The 15817-nt window shown below is 41.9% G+C and overlaps 1 protein-coding gene across 3 annotated transcripts in view; it reads left to right on the top strand.

Moving 5' to 3' along the window:
• OBSL1 (obscurin like cytoskeletal adaptor 1) overlaps positions 1-15817 on the top strand; it is a 63566-nt gene that overhangs the window by 16008 nt on the left and 31741 nt on the right. For all 3 annotated transcript variants that reach the window (XM_063429335.1, XM_063429338.1, XM_063429337.1), the window contains exons 5-8: positions 10461-10736; positions 11210-11482; positions 11682-11954; positions 13448-13720. In XM_063429335.1, the coding sequence (XP_063285405.1) occupies positions 10461-10736; positions 11210-11482; positions 11682-11954; positions 13448-13720 (1095 nt within the window). The remainder of the gene's footprint in view (positions 1-10460; positions 10737-11209; positions 11483-11681; positions 11955-13447; positions 13721-15817) is intronic.

Here is a 15817-nt window from a genome sequence, read left to right as displayed (position 1 = left end):
ACAAGATGACGAATTAAGTCAGGCCCTCAAGGTGCCTCCCCTTAGATAGGGGGGTTTGTCTTTGCTGGTTACCACGCCAAATCCGGTTATAAGGAAGTCCACACACTCCCAATGGTCGGGTTTAGAAAAGATGTATTGGCTTATTTAAAATTATTATGTATATACACTAAATAAAAGATAAATAATAAATAACGGTCCTACGCGTTTCGTTCCCCTTAGGGAACTTCCTCAGGGACCAAAAATAAAAATAACAATAAAATATATAATCACATACACTGCCAACAAAGTGACAAATGCACAAATAAGCCTAATAACCCCCTCCCTCTCCTTCCCTTAAATATGGTGGAGCTGGAAGTCCATTGGTGGTGTGGTGGGTGTTGTTCAATCTTCTTCCTTTGATTGGGCTTCCTCTTCTCCGTTAATCATCGTGTAGAGTTGTCCCAGCTGATGATTTTCTTTTTTCGCGGTCAAAAAACGTTTTCGGCGTTTACTTCCGGTCTTGCACACATCCGTGCGTTCCACTTGATCCTTAGTTATGCTGGCCGTGCGTTTTATTCAACCCTGTTCAAAACGTTCATATCACTGCCATCTAGTGGTCGCCAGAGGGATTACCCCAATTTTGACATGATATTGCAGTCCATAGTATGCATTATATAAAAAGAAAAAACAACATTAAGATTCATTTCTATCCTCTGACAATACTATGTTTGGTTCCTTTAGTTCCATACTTGCTCATCAGCAAACAATTGTCCTTCTAATGACTAAATGAATTAATTTAACTATATATTTATTTATTTTTTTATTTATTATTTTATTAGTTTTATTTTGATTTATAAACTAATTACATTCACATTAATCAATCTAGTATGTCTCATATAAGAGGACATTGTGTACTGATATCCACCCACATACATAGTGAGATGGTTAATTGGTTAGTTACATTCACACCAATTGATCTAATATGTCATATATAACAGGACATTGCGTGCTGATGTTCATTTACATGCATCATAAAACATACCCATAATTTTGGCCATTTACATAAAATATACTCCCTTTCTTTCCTATTTTAGATTGTGTATATTTTCTTATGTTTCTATTATTGTGAGTGTTCTAATTTTTATTTTGCCTCTTCTCCTTTACTCTTTTTAAGATTTTGTTTTATTTCCTTTTTTTTCATATTGTATATAATGGTTGTGTTGCATTTTTTTATATTACAATTCTCATATTAGAATCTGATTTTTACACTTCTCTTTTATAGATTTCTTTAGATTTTTTTCTGAGGTCACTACCAATGTCTTTATCAATGTCACTACCTTTCCAACAGGTTATATCAGTTAGCCCAGGAAACACACTAAATACACATCGAAATTCAGTCCCAAAGTGCTAAGTGTCTGTAACTTGTGGATCCAGTATGTTTCTCTCTGCGCCAACTTCTGCTCCCTATTGCCTCCCCTCCAGTGTTGTGGGATTTTCTCTATAGCTGTACATTTAAATTTTTTTAGGTCAAATAATGGACATGAATTACAGTGTACTGGTACCGAATGGGATTCTAATTGTTTTTTAATATTATTAATATGTTCCATTGCTCTGATTTTAAATGCCCTTTCGTCCGTCCCACGTATTGCTTGCCGCACGGACACTCCAACAAATAAATGACATGGTCTGTGAGGCAACCAATACTATCTTTAATAGAAAAAATGTCCCCAGTAGTTTTACTATTGAAATGTGTAGTTTTTCCCAAAGTTACTGTAAAACATTCATTACATATATTGCATCCCTTAAAACCTTTCACCTTATCTTTTTGTTCCTCTTTTTGTTTTGTGGCATAACTCGGAGCTAGATAATATTTTACATTTTTATTTTTTTTTATATATTAGTGTTGGTTTTTTAGGTAATATTTCTCCTAGCAAAGGATCTTCTAACAAGATCGGCCAATATTTCTCCAAACTCTTTTTGATTTTATGATGGTCTGTATTATATTGGGTAATTATTGAATTTTTTCTCCATTTCTTTTAATTTTTTGTTTATCCTGTAATAGTTCTTCTCTTCTTGTTCCTGACATGATTCTATTTTTTTTTATCAATTGAATGCTTATTATATCCCTTTGTGACAAATTTTTTCTTTATATGTTGTGCCTGTCGTGTAAAATAATTTAGATGGGAGCAGTTACGTCTCACCCTTGTCAGCTGTCCTTTGGCAATTCCCCTCAACCAGGGTTGGTGATGACAACTCTTTTTATGGACGTAACTGTTCCCATCTGTGGGCTTAAAGAAACATTTGGTCTTTATTTCACTCCCTTCTCCAAACAGGGTGATATCCAGAAAATTAATTTCATTTTTGTTCCATACTGGTGAAAATCTTAAATTGTAATCATTCTCATTGAGATAACTTACGAATGATACAAATTATGTTTGTGTTCCTCTCCAAATAATTACCACATCATCAATAAATCTCCGCCATAGGACCAGGTTCTCCACGCAGTCATGACCACACCACACAAAGAGATCTTCCCATCTCCTCATGTATGTGTTAGCATAACTGGGGGCAAACCTGGTACCCATGGCGGTCCCTGTGATTTGCAAATAAAAACACCCTTCAAAATAAAAATAATTGTGCTCTAAGATGAATTGGACTGCTTCCCAAATAATGTTTTTCATGTCATTGGATAAATTCCTATCTTTATTCATGAAATAATTGATAGCTTCCAATCCCAAAGAATGGCTAATAGCAGTATAGAGTGATGCTACATCCAATGTAGCCCAACTATAATCTTCCTGCCATTCCAAACTTTCCACTTCTTGTAAAAAAGATTTTGTATCTTTTGTATATGACAGGGCCTGTTGGGCATATGGCTGGAGATATGAATCCACAAAGGCAGATAGATTAGCCGTTATAGAATCTATCCCACTAATAATGGGCCTTCCTGGGGGGGGTATGTAAATTTTTATGGATTTTGGGGATGAAAAAAAATATTGGGATGGTGGGATGTTTATTAAATAAATACTCAAAAAATTTTGAGGAAATAATTCCATAGTTTTTTGCCGATATTAACAATTTATTCAACTGTGTGTTAAATGTTGAAGTTGGATCCTTGTCCAATTTTCTATATGTCTTTAAATCTTGCAGAATGTTATTACTTTCCTTTAAATAGTATTCCGTTGACATTATCACTATTCCCCCCCCCCCCCCCCTTTATCCGCTTCCTTGATTACAATATCATCCCTTTCTTTAAGATTCTTAAGGCTCTCTCTATCTGTTTTGGTTAAATCCTGCTTGGCATAGGTTTTATTTAAATACTAAAGCAGTTTAACTGTTACCTGACGCCCAGGTGGCTATGGGGTCATGTTTGGACGCTCAGTGTAAATAAAACAGGTCACCAATATGAGATAAAAGCAGACAAATTAATCTACATCTGGAATTATGCACTACAGTAATGACTTGACAAATGGAGAACTATTTATTAAAGCAAACTGGATCCAAACTACAAAACTTTAGACTTGAGTTGGAGAAATGTTACAGATCGGGGAGTTTTGCTGTTTGAATCTCACTTTTCTAGAACGTGGACTTTAGCGAGTAAACTTCTTTGAGTTTATATTTGTTTTTCCAACTCTGGTAATTTGACCCTTTTTCGGCAAACCCACAATGAAATTATACAAATCCACTATTTAGGGAATACATCCCACCAGCATTTAAAGTGACATCAAAGGAAGCTACATTTAGGCCAATATAATTTGACTGGAAAAATCAGTTACGTTTTTAGTTTGACCGTTTTTGCTTAAAAATTTAAATTCTCAGTAAATTTCTGATGATCCACACTTGTGAATAACTCTCCAAATGTTAACTAAAAAAAAATCTACATAATCGGGGGCGGAGTCTGACCGCCGAGCTGAACAGACGTGGGGAAGAAGAGCTCCCGTCCGGCGAGCGGCATAAAGGGCACAAACGGCGGCTACACAGGCCAAAACTTTCACCGGGGACACTGCCTAAACCGGGGGTACACTCCTATATCGGGGGATACCTCCCTGGAGCCCCTTGGGATCAAGCAACCGAAACGCCAGCTGCGGCCTACCAGAGCGTGAGCCGGAGAGAGGCGGCCGCTCGCTCCGACACGGGAACTCAAGACCTCGTTATTCTCCTACCCCCCCCTCTGGATCGGTGGGGTTATTCCGGTCCCCACTTGACAAGTGGACTAAAACTTGTGGACAAGGGAGGCTGGCCACGAGGCCTGCAGGCAGACGGAACCGCTGGGCCTAATCCAAGATGGCCGCCCGACATGGCCCTCAGAAAGGGTACTCAGGCGGTCACCTACCCTCGAATCCCCTGGAAACTCTTGACAGGCTTTACCTAAGCTTCAGCATGATCCTGTGTGACAGGGGGGTACCCCCTAGCCGGGCAACCCGCTTGGTGGCCTCATGGCTCCGGCCCACTACACGCCGCCGCCATTATGATTTCCCGCTCCTAGCCTACAATGCAGCCACCCGACCACGCAGCCTCCAAAAGCGGGAAACGAACACAAACTACCCGGACACACATACCCGCTCCCACTTAAAAGCAAGCAAGTCCGCCGGGCACCTCTCTTGTTCAGACGCCTCACCCGAGCGCAGACCCTCAGACCAGCGGGATCCTTCACACGCTGGGAAGACAAACGAAGACGCCAAACAGATGAACAATCCGCGGAATGCCACTGGAGCTGCATCTCAAACCCGGGAAGCCATCGCAGCTGGTACACAGCAAACCTGGGTCCCGACCCCTAATCAACCTGCAACCCGCAGACTGAAGGCACACACCCAGACGGAACCCAGGGCCTGGTGTGGGGCACGGAACCAACGAGAGGCCATAGTCACGCACCTGGACACTTATGCTCAAGTTCTTCCCAAGCTAAACACAGGGCAAGGAGAACTTGCACACCCACAGGTTGCTGAGCCTCCGGTGAGGGGCATTGGCTGAAGGAGCAGACAGCACGACAGGCGTTTCTGCCCCAGCCATACCCAACTCTTTGAAATGGCAATCTATGTGATCTTACTGCCTTTAGAGTCTACTCCCATATATGTCTCCTGAACAACCCGACCGCACTTACACACAGAACACAACATGCCTGACTACACTCTAGGAATCACACACGCTGCACCAGGCATAGTCATACACAACTACTACCACCGACCCACCACAGCGACGCGACGGCTTTGACACCCCAACCAACACACATAACTGTAAGACATAGTGACACTGCATACCTTTCCCAGCCACATGAAATGGTGATTAAGCGACATATCCCTCCTTCATGACAAAGTCCATTGACAAACCTGACGACCACACTAGCCTACACACTGACTACCAACACTATCTTGTTCATCGTCCTTTCCTAAAACTATAAAAATGTGCATTGTATATCGTGCCTTAACACTGTTCTCATATGTTGCTCAGAACGCTGACAATTGTTGTTGGGGCGCTATGAGCCATTGTACCATTTTACCTTTGCACCAACTCTTGGTTGTCTATCAAACTTATTCATTTTTATTTTTTCTTGTTTCAACGCTCCAGGCATTAAACTGAGGTAGTCAGGCACAGAGCTATTTGTCCTCGACTTAATTATGTATCGGATATAACTTGAAAATGCCTATGTCCAGACTAACTCAGATTTAAGCAAGTTTAAACCTATTTGTGATTTTGCTCCGTGACCTCTATGCCTATTTTAAGTATTGCACTGTTATTTTTAGATTTAGCGATAATAGTTTTAAAGCGAGTGATAACAGTATTACAGCGAGAGATAAAAGTATTAAAGTGAGAGATAACAGTATTAAAGCGAGAGAAAACAGTATTAAAGCGAGAGAAAACAGTATTAGAACGAGAGAAAACAGTATCAAAGCGAGAGATAACAGTATTAAAGCGAGAGAAAACAGTATTAGAACGAGAGAAAACAGTATCAAAGCGAGAGATAACAGTATCAAAGCGAGAGATAACCGTATTAAAGCGAGTGATTTCAGTGAGGAAAAACAGCACTAAAGCGAATGATGAGAACTACCTAATATATCCTTGAACGTAGATTGTTTGCTCAAACCTTGTTCCTCTCGTTTGTCTCTCTTCTACCAACTCTCCATGATATGTACGTTTTAATAAGCATAATTTTCAATAACTTGCGCACTGTTAACGTTGATTGCACGTACTAGTACGCATTCCTACCCACAAAAAATGTGCAGATTAAACCTGTCATGACGATGTTAACGTTGATATACCTGTGAATGCTGTCGTGGCAGAACAGGATTGCTTGTAACCCATGATGCACAACAAAAATAAAGAATTTAAAAAAAAAAAAAAAAAAAAAATAAAAAATCTACATAATCAATTAAAGGAATAAAAAGTGAACCATTTTTAAGTGTACTTCTTTAAAAAAAAAAAAAAACAGTCTGCTAATGCAGTTATAGGAGAAGATTCATGTTCCAGTTAAATAATGCCTTACATGCAACGTGATGGTGTCTGGTTAAATAGCAGTTAATGATTTATTTTACTGGGAAGATGCAATGTTAATCTGATACCATTCTGCAGATGGAAGTCATGGTATGGGGGAGATCTATTTTAAGAGCCCCGCTTATTGCTCATGTAGCATAAAGAAGTATAAGTTTAGAAATGTTTACGCTTTATATAAATAGTCATTTATTTATTTATTTCTATTAGAGAGAACCAAGACACGCTGTAAATCTATTCTTCTTATCCCAAATTTATAAAAATTAAATATTTTTTTTAACTGCAGACTTCTAACAGGTTATTTAGTAAGTGAGATTTGTTGGGAAATCAATGTGAATTTCAAATTTAAGGGAAAAATATTTGAATTTGGAAAAAATCCTGACTTTTGTGAATATCCCTGTAAGTGTAATTCCTTGTTGGAAAGGCTTCCAGTTTAGTTTTGTTTTTTATTTATCAAAATTTAAGGAGTTGGAACGGGGCACTGACAACGGCATTCGATATTCGAAATGGCACCCGCCAAGGATGCCCCCTATCCCCATTACTTTTTGTCCTTGCACTGGAACCACTCTTACAGGCCATCAGGACAAACCCAGACATCACAGGGGTGACGGTGGGAAAGACCCACCACAAAATCGCGGCATATGCAGACGACATGCTGTTTTATGTATCGAACCCGGAGGTCTCTCTTCCCAACATCTTGAAGGCACTACATGACTTCGGGGCCATATCTAATTTAAAAATCAACAACACAAAATCTTCCATACTTAACATCAGCATACCGGAACACAGGACAACACACATGCGACAAAGCTACACCTTTAGGTGGGCAGCACACAAGATCCGCTATCTGGGCATCTGGCTAACCAGAAAGGCGGGGGACATGTACGGGGAGAATTTCACACCGATGCACCACCAACTACACGCAGACATGAGGGAATGGGCATACCCACACATATCCTGGCTGGGCAGAATACAGGTGGTCAAGATGAACTTCTTGCCACGCCTGCTGTACCTGTTCCAGACCATCCCCATAACAATTCCTCGCAAGTTCTTCACCACATTACGCTCCGCTCTGGGCAGATACGTGTGGGACGGGAAAAGACCCAGGATTAGCCACAACACACTTACCCTTCCCAAAAACAGAGGCGGTCTCGCTCTCCCGGATTTCCACTTATATTACAGAGCCTGCCATCTCCAGCGGATACTGGAATGGTCCAAGGAGGGGGTGCACAAGCTCTGGAAGCAGGCGGAGGAGGGGGAGGCAGGGATACCGACAGCGATAATACCATGGATACCACCAGGATCAGGGAGTAAGACGCTCACACAATCACAATACATGAGGGCCACCATCCAGGAATGGCAGAGGGCGAAGGGTAAACACAACCTGTCAACGCACCCCTCACCCATGCTACCTCTGACATACAACCCTGAGTTCCCCCCAGGCCAAGACCCGAAAGCTTTCAGGGACATAATTCCAAACCACATACCCAGGCTCAGACACATCTTTAGACACGACGGCGTTAAAACCCTAAGGGAGCTTAGAGGAGAGACACCAATCACATTCCTGACGCAATTCAAATACCGACAGCTATGCCATTACATTGCCACACTCCCTCAGGGCACATCGCTCACGAGAACCCCCACAGCATTCGAAAGGGAATGCCTGGAACCCCAACCATTAGCACATGGCGTCTCTTTTCTATACAACCTACTATTGACTCACACACCAACGACCACACCAGGCTTCATGGGAAAATGGGAGGAGGCACTAGGGCACACACTGGACGAAGTGGCATGGGGAAAAATCTGCTACCTCACACACCACTGCGCTAGCTATAGCAAGACTCAGGACACGGCATACAAAATCATGACACACTGGTACCGCACGCCAACGACTCTACACGCGATCTCCCCGACACACTCTCCACAATGCTGGAGATGTGAAGAGGCGAGGGGCACACACATGCACATTTGGTGGGAATGCAAGGGAATCATCCCGTTCTGGCAGGGAATCCACAAAATGCTGCAACTGTTCTCAGATGACCCACCCCCCCTTAAACCTGCAGAAATGCTCCCGCACCATACTAAGATACCAAGATCCGCATACAAAAAATCACTGTCCATACGAATACTGAACACGGCCAAATCCATTATCCCCAAATATTGGAAACAAACCACAACCCCACCACTGACCACCTGGTTCGCCCATATGGAAGACCTCCGAATCCTAGAGGAATTCCAACACACAGCAGCAAACACACAACAGACATACTTTAACACGTGGACACACTGGATATTACAGACCTCGAAACCAGACTTTATGGACCGCTTGAGACTGATAGACAGAAACGAACCATAAGGGACTACAGACGCACCCGACACCCCCCCCCCTAATTCCATGACCCTAACCCTCTATCCTCGACCTCTCCCACTCACCCCGACCAAGAAGGACCAAGTCCACGACCTGGAAATAACAGACAGGCCTGACGGGAGTAGCGGACCGACCTAGAAGCTAGCACAGGTAACGGTTGCCATAGGCAGGCTGACGCTAACCGACACCTCTAACCAGACACTCTGAGAGAGCACAGATGGGACTGGGACAGGCACGGCCAAGCCGCGTGAAAATAGCTGTTCCACAAACATCATGGAACAGAGTGTTAACCAAACCAGGGGTAGTAAAGGTTTTCCTATGAGCTGCCGTTCCAGAGACCTGAAACGTCTAGATATGTTGAATATAATAGCATCCTACTGAGATCGGTCTGTCTCTCTATTAACATTTTACTTATGGAGATCACTTGAGGCCTGCGAGCCAAAATTAAGAACAGACGATAAACGGGCCTGCGTGCCCATGTATACATATGTGAGCTAGAGACCTGCGTGTCTCCATGTTAAATTTCTACGTTTGACAATACTTATTCCAAAAATAATAAAAATTATATTTACAAAAAAAAAAAAAAAATTTAAGGAGTTGGACTGCCCTCTGGTTTAACATCAAACTGTTTTCAGTCAAACTGGTTTAATATTAAGCTATTTCGCTGATTTTCAGCCTATTCACGTGGTCAAGGGTGAATGAAATTGACATTGATTATACGTAAATGTAAATTCTACATTATGAAGATGGGAATGGACACTTGTATCTGAGAAAACTCTTGATTTACGTCAAATTGTTCATAAAATTGTTTGAAATGAAACAGAGCTATAAACAGGTCTTTAGACCACATAGAAAAAGGAAAAAATGTTCTAGGCCCTTACTATAATTGAGGAGGTCTAGGCTGCAGTGAAACACACAAGGATTCACAAGGATTCCCGAACCATGTAGATTAAGAAACAGGGAAGCACCACGCCAAAAAGGTAAACTCAAAGTGCGATAGCTACATGCATGTACATTTTATAATGTTCCAATTGAATAGCCTAAAAAAATATTTTTGTGGAGAACTCACTCACATTTTACGGAGCTATCATAGAGCTCTGCTGAATTGCACATGGATGATATAACCCCTGTCTATGGATATCTGTAGTTCTAAATGTTAGGAGTCCTCCCAAATGGATACTGCCCATACAGTATATGGGAAACAAAGACAAAAAGATATGCCAATTGTGAAGTAAGTATTATTGGATCAATTATGAAAGGAAGAATTGGACTTACAATTTCTAGAGCAGGACTTGCTCTAGTGGTATGAGGTTTGGGTGGTATAATCCCCACCTAAGGATATTGCGGGTTCCAAAAAACAAAAATAATTTAAGATAATAATAGATAGATAATCTAAAAAAAAATATTTAATCCTGAAGGCAAATGATCAAGTTAAGTTAAAAAAAAGTTTAAAAAAAAATGTGATTCCAAAATCACTATGATTTTACCATGAATCAAAATGGACCGTAGACCCCAGAATATCTTTTTTTTTTTTTGGAAAAGACATCTAAATGGGTTTTTTGGTTGCGATTTTGGAGCTCTTTCCATCCAATTCATGGTGTTATTGGTAATCTTTCTCTCGCAGCTCGTGGAGTGAATATTGCCCCTGCCTGTGGGGAACCCCCTAGTCGTATGGTGGATGTTGGACAGCCGATCAGCCTTAACTGCCACGTGCCCAGCTCAGGGACCAAGGTTCGCTGGATGAAGGACGGTCAGGAACTGGAGTCAAGAGGACGAGTCTCCATCAAGTCAGACGGCAGAATGCGAAGACTCCTTATCTCAACCTCCAACTCATCAGACACGGGGACGTACACATGTCACACCGCTAATGACAAAGCAAGCTTCATGGTCACCATGACTGGTATGTTATATATATGTTCAATAGCAGATCTGCTTTGATGTGCAACTTTGTATTTCTGAGAAACCTTTGTTTGTTCTGATACACTTACTTTTGAATAACACTATGACATTGTACGGCATATTAGGGGGAGCTGGCAAACCATTAGTCAGGGTAGGCTGCTGCCTCCAATTAGGATCATCCATGTGGCGATATTAATTATTTTTATTATTACTGGTATTTATAAAGTGCCAACATATTCCAGAGCACTGTACAATGCGGGAAAATAGATGGTAAAGTACAGACAAACCAATACAAAAGGAATAGAGGAACCTTTAAAATCTGTGTGTTTCTTGCACAGAAAGGACATCCATTTGTGCTTGCCCCCCCAAACCCGACTGAAAAGAAAGTGGCCCCTCTTACCCAGCTAGCATATAAGAAATTTTTAAAAATTTTAATGGCGTCTTATAACCAAACTTCTGATTACATCTACCCAGAGCCTCCGGTGCAAATTATAAACACCATCGATGGCATGGAGCGGAAGTGTCTGAGTGGGGAACGCGTGGTTTTAAGTTGCGAGGTGTCCCGGGAGAATGCTGCTGTGCGCTGGTACCGAGATGGTGCGGAGGTGGAGAAGAGTGAGAATATCATGATAGAGTCTGACGGGAGACACCGCAGGTTGCTGATAAGCAAGGCACTGATGCAGGACTCGGGAGAATATGTGTGTGATGCCGGAGACGACTCTGTCTTTTACAATGTGACAGTCACAGGTCAGTGACCAGTATTGTTTGTAAGATTATAGTAAATCCAACCAAACTTTTTACAACCCCCCCAAAAAAAACAATAACTTTTGCTGTAAAGATTTTTTTATGATCCATTAGTGAATGTAATATTTTGCGTCCAGTCCGCTGTAATGATATCTTTGTTAAATAAATTACTTTATAGCTGTACGTGTCTGTCTTTTTCCAGAACCCCCTGTGAAAATCATAAGAACAAGCGACGATACAGAGCTTAAGTGTCTAAGTGGAGAGCCGGTGACACTAAGCTGCGCAGTATCACGAGAGAATGCGGCGGTGCGCTGGTACCGAGATAACGTGGAAGTGGTGGAAAGTGAGAGCATAAAACTGGAGTCAGAGGGCAGGGATCGCAGACTAATTATCCTTAATGCAGGATCACAGGACGCGGGCAAATTTGTTTGCGATTCTGGAGATGACTCTGTCTGTTACAATGTGACGGTGACAGGTTAGTGACATTTAACAGAACGTTCACACTTCTGGCTTCCCGTAACGAAGAAAATATTTCCAGATGTTTCCTAATCTAACACGACCACGACAATGTATAAATAGCAACTGAGTCAGTCGGTTGGTGGACAGTATATAAGGAGAGACATTACAAACATATTATAACGTCTAAATGAAATAAGTAACAATGCACACATCTAAAATGAAATAAAAGCACAGAGCCACAAGAATCAATAAACTCGCATGAAATTAATATTTTGGAATGGAGAAGGTGGGAGGAACAGAGGAGCCAGGACATATTACAATGCAAAACATTTTGGGCAAAAAACGATACAAGGTTGAGCATAAAAAAATTACGGTTACGTATTCGGACTAAAGGCCGTTAAATGCATTTAAGCTGTGCTGGTGCCTTCGGTGCTACTTTTAAAAAAAAGGCAGTAAAAAAGAGATGATCGCTTAGAAGGGGTAAACATGAACCTAGTAAGTATTTTTTGTTTGTTAGTTTTAGTGTTTGTGAAGGTTTTTTTTTTTAAAAAAAACTGTTAGCTACCTGTTGAATACCCGTTAGTATAATCCTTAGCCATGATTTTCTCTGCCTGGCCCTGTAATGGTGTGATCTCTAAAGCTAAATAAACTTTAAAGAACAGATTGGCGCAGAGCGCAAGAGGTTTGTTTTTATGTTCTTTTCGAGACTTCCATTGACCTTGAAGGAACCCAATTTGAGAACTGGGACTGTAAGAATGAATGAATCAAGATGACAATTCCGAAGCTGTGGGGTTTAACTCTTTCAGCATGCGACAAGTGATGCACTGAAACATTCTTGCCTTTTATAATAGGCAGTAACGCATGGCATTTGCTAATCCTGCCAACTAGTTCTGATAAAAGTCATTCTGCAGAGAAGACATTTATTGGATCCGAAAAACCTGGAAGAGGTTTTGATTGTGGCAGACAGCTAAGGACAGATTAATAAATAACTGACAGACTAAAGAGCCTGTTTGATGGGCAATTTGCAGACCCTCGTCATGCAAGAGTGGTCAATGACTGCTGCCCAATGAGGCAGGACATATAGGGCATCGATGCATGGTCTAAATGGAACCAATAAAAAAAATATGGTGGGAGATATTCTCATACTTCCATCTTGGACCTTCCGATCTCTTTTCAGGTCATTGCAACATGGCGAATACAACATAATTATCTTTTTTTTATTTGCGTAGTGATGACAAATTCCGTTGCACTAGTTTAATTGCATGCAATCTATAATAGTAAAAACAGGCATGTCAGACAGAAATAATTCTAATACAGTATGGCTTAAGAGCCTTGGCCAAAAGGCATGCAATGTACCGCAGTTATTAAAACAATACATGCATCTTCCTTGGGGCTGTACATATAATTGATGACAAATGTAGACATAAAGGTAAAATAGATGACAAGGACTCTGCTCAAATTCACTGTCCTCTCTTCTCACTTGTTTAATTTTTGTTTCCTCCTCTCTAGATCCCCCAGTAAAAATTGTAAACACAAGTGATGACGCAGAGTTCAAGTCTCTGAGCGGGGAACACGTCCTGCTGAGCTGTGAGGTGTCCAGGGAGAACGCCGCTGTGCGTTGGTATCGGGACGGCGTGGAGGTTGACCAAAACCTGCGAATCAGACTTGAGTGTGATGGGAAGCATCGCAGGCTGATTATTGACAGTGCAAGCACTCAGGACTCCGGGGAGTATGTCTGCGACACTGGCGATGACTCTGTGTTCTACTCGGTAACAGTTAAAGGTGAGAGATAGAATGCAGGATTTTACTATTAATACGCTGTATAAAAAAAGGAAAATAAATAAAAGATATAAGAAGTGAGCATCAATCCCCACATTGCAGCGAGGGTTAAATTTACATTCGCTCAGCTTGGGTTAAGTGATAACTGTCATGCACAGTCACAGATCATTATTATATTAGGATAACATACAAACAGCAAGCTAACTCAAACACTTCAAGGGTTAAGAAGCTGTTATCAGAATAACTCAGCAGTGATAGCGGAAATAGACCAGTTAGTTGGGCTTTCAATGTTTGTGTAAAGAGATCTGGTGATTTATGGAAAGAATTTTAAGCCGCCCCTGTGCCTGTCACTTTCACGGCTGCCGTCTGACACTGTGCTGACAGTTTTAGATTAGAATCTTTTTCCTAATAGGTCAGTTTGTGCACTTACCTGATTGACCATAAAATTACTGGAGAGAGAGATAGAGAGGGAGGGTCACAACCCAGAGAATTTACAGCACAGCCACACAAATTCTATTTCTATAGAAAGTGGCTGGAAAAATTGCCAGTGAATGGACTTTTAAAAATGTTTTTCTTTCAAATCATCTAAGATTAAGATCTGTTTGTAAGAGAGGCTTTTCAACGCTCAAGGAGATTTATCAACAAACCACGACAAACGTACTATTATTATTAATATTATTACTGGTATTTATATAGAGCCAGCATATTCCATAGCTCTTTACAATATTATCAGAGGGGGAGATTTAACAAAAACGAGACAATTGCAAAACTTACAGGAACAATAGGTTGAAGAGGACCCTGCTCAAATGAGCTTACAGTCTATAGGAGGTGGGGTGTAAAACACAACAGGACAGAGGATAGCAATCAAATAAGGTGGGAGTGAAGCAGAGCTGGAGGAGAGAGTAGAGTGCTGCCCTATAGGAGAGGGCAAGAGACAGGTATGTGAGGTAGAGGTTACTCTGGGAGGCCATAAGCTTTCCTAAAGAGATGGGTTTTAGGCACTTCTTAAATAATTAAAGACTAGGGGAGATGCTTGGCAGGCTATTCCATAGGAAATAGCCACCCGCGAGAAGTCCTGCAAGCGTGAGTTGACCATACGGGTGCGAGCAGCGCACAGGAGAAGGTCAAGGGCAGAGCGGAGGGACCGAAAAGGGGAATACCTGCGGATCAGTAAGAAGAGATATAGGAGGGGCTAGAATTGGTCAATGCTTTATAGGTATGGGCAGGTCCGGATTAACATAGGGGCTCATGGAGCTGCAGCTCCAGTCCAAGGCCAATGGAATAGGCCCATTGATTTAAAAAAATATATATATATTTTTATTTTATTTATTTTTTATTTTTACACACACTACTCTTAAGGTTGCCAGGTATTTCTCATGTATTTCTTATGATTGCCAGGTATTTCTCAGAAATATTTCTCAGGTATTTGAGGCTGCCTAGCCGGTGCCGATATTGCAGTAATACCGGCAACACAAATGTCTGTCTCAGTATAAACAGAGATTATGCTGCAATACCAGCGCCGGCCAGTAGGGGTTGCTGTTTGTGTGGAGAGAGGCAGGGATGAGAAGTTACAGCATCTCCCTCCCTGCCTCTCTCTACTCTCTGATCCGCGAGGAGCAGCTCTGCACAGAGAGGCCAGACAGCAGCTCCGAGCCTGCAAGACATGGGGACGGTGAGAGACTTGGGGACGCTGAGACATTGGGACACTGGGGAACACGGGGAACATGGGGAACCTGAGACACTAGGGACACAGTGGCCCCTAGTCTCCCAGAGTCCCCTATTTTCTCAGTGTCCCCATGTCTCTCCCAGTGTCTCAGTGTCCCCATGTGTCACAGTGTCCTAATGTCTCTAAGTGTCCTAGTGACACTGGGAGACATGGGGACACTGAAACACTAGGGGACACTGGGCGACTTTGAGACCTGGGAGACATGGGGCACTTCCAGTGTTCCCATGTCTCCCAGCCAGTGTCCCTAGTATTTCCGTATCCCCATGTCTCCCAGTGTCCCTGGTGTCTCTCAATGTCCGTAGTGTGCCAGTGTCCCTAGTGTCTCAGTGTTTTCTAGTCTCCCAGTGTAACCATGTCTCCTAGTGTCTCAGTGT

The sequence above is a fragment of the Pelobates fuscus genome, chromosome 8, assembly GCF_036172605.1.
Source record: "Pelobates fuscus isolate aPelFus1 chromosome 8, aPelFus1.pri, whole genome shotgun sequence".
NCBI lineage: Eukaryota > Metazoa > Chordata > Amphibia > Anura > Pelobatidae > Pelobates > Pelobates fuscus.
Note: the sequence above shows the minus strand (reverse complement) of the source record. Positions and strands in the feature narration are given on the sequence as shown.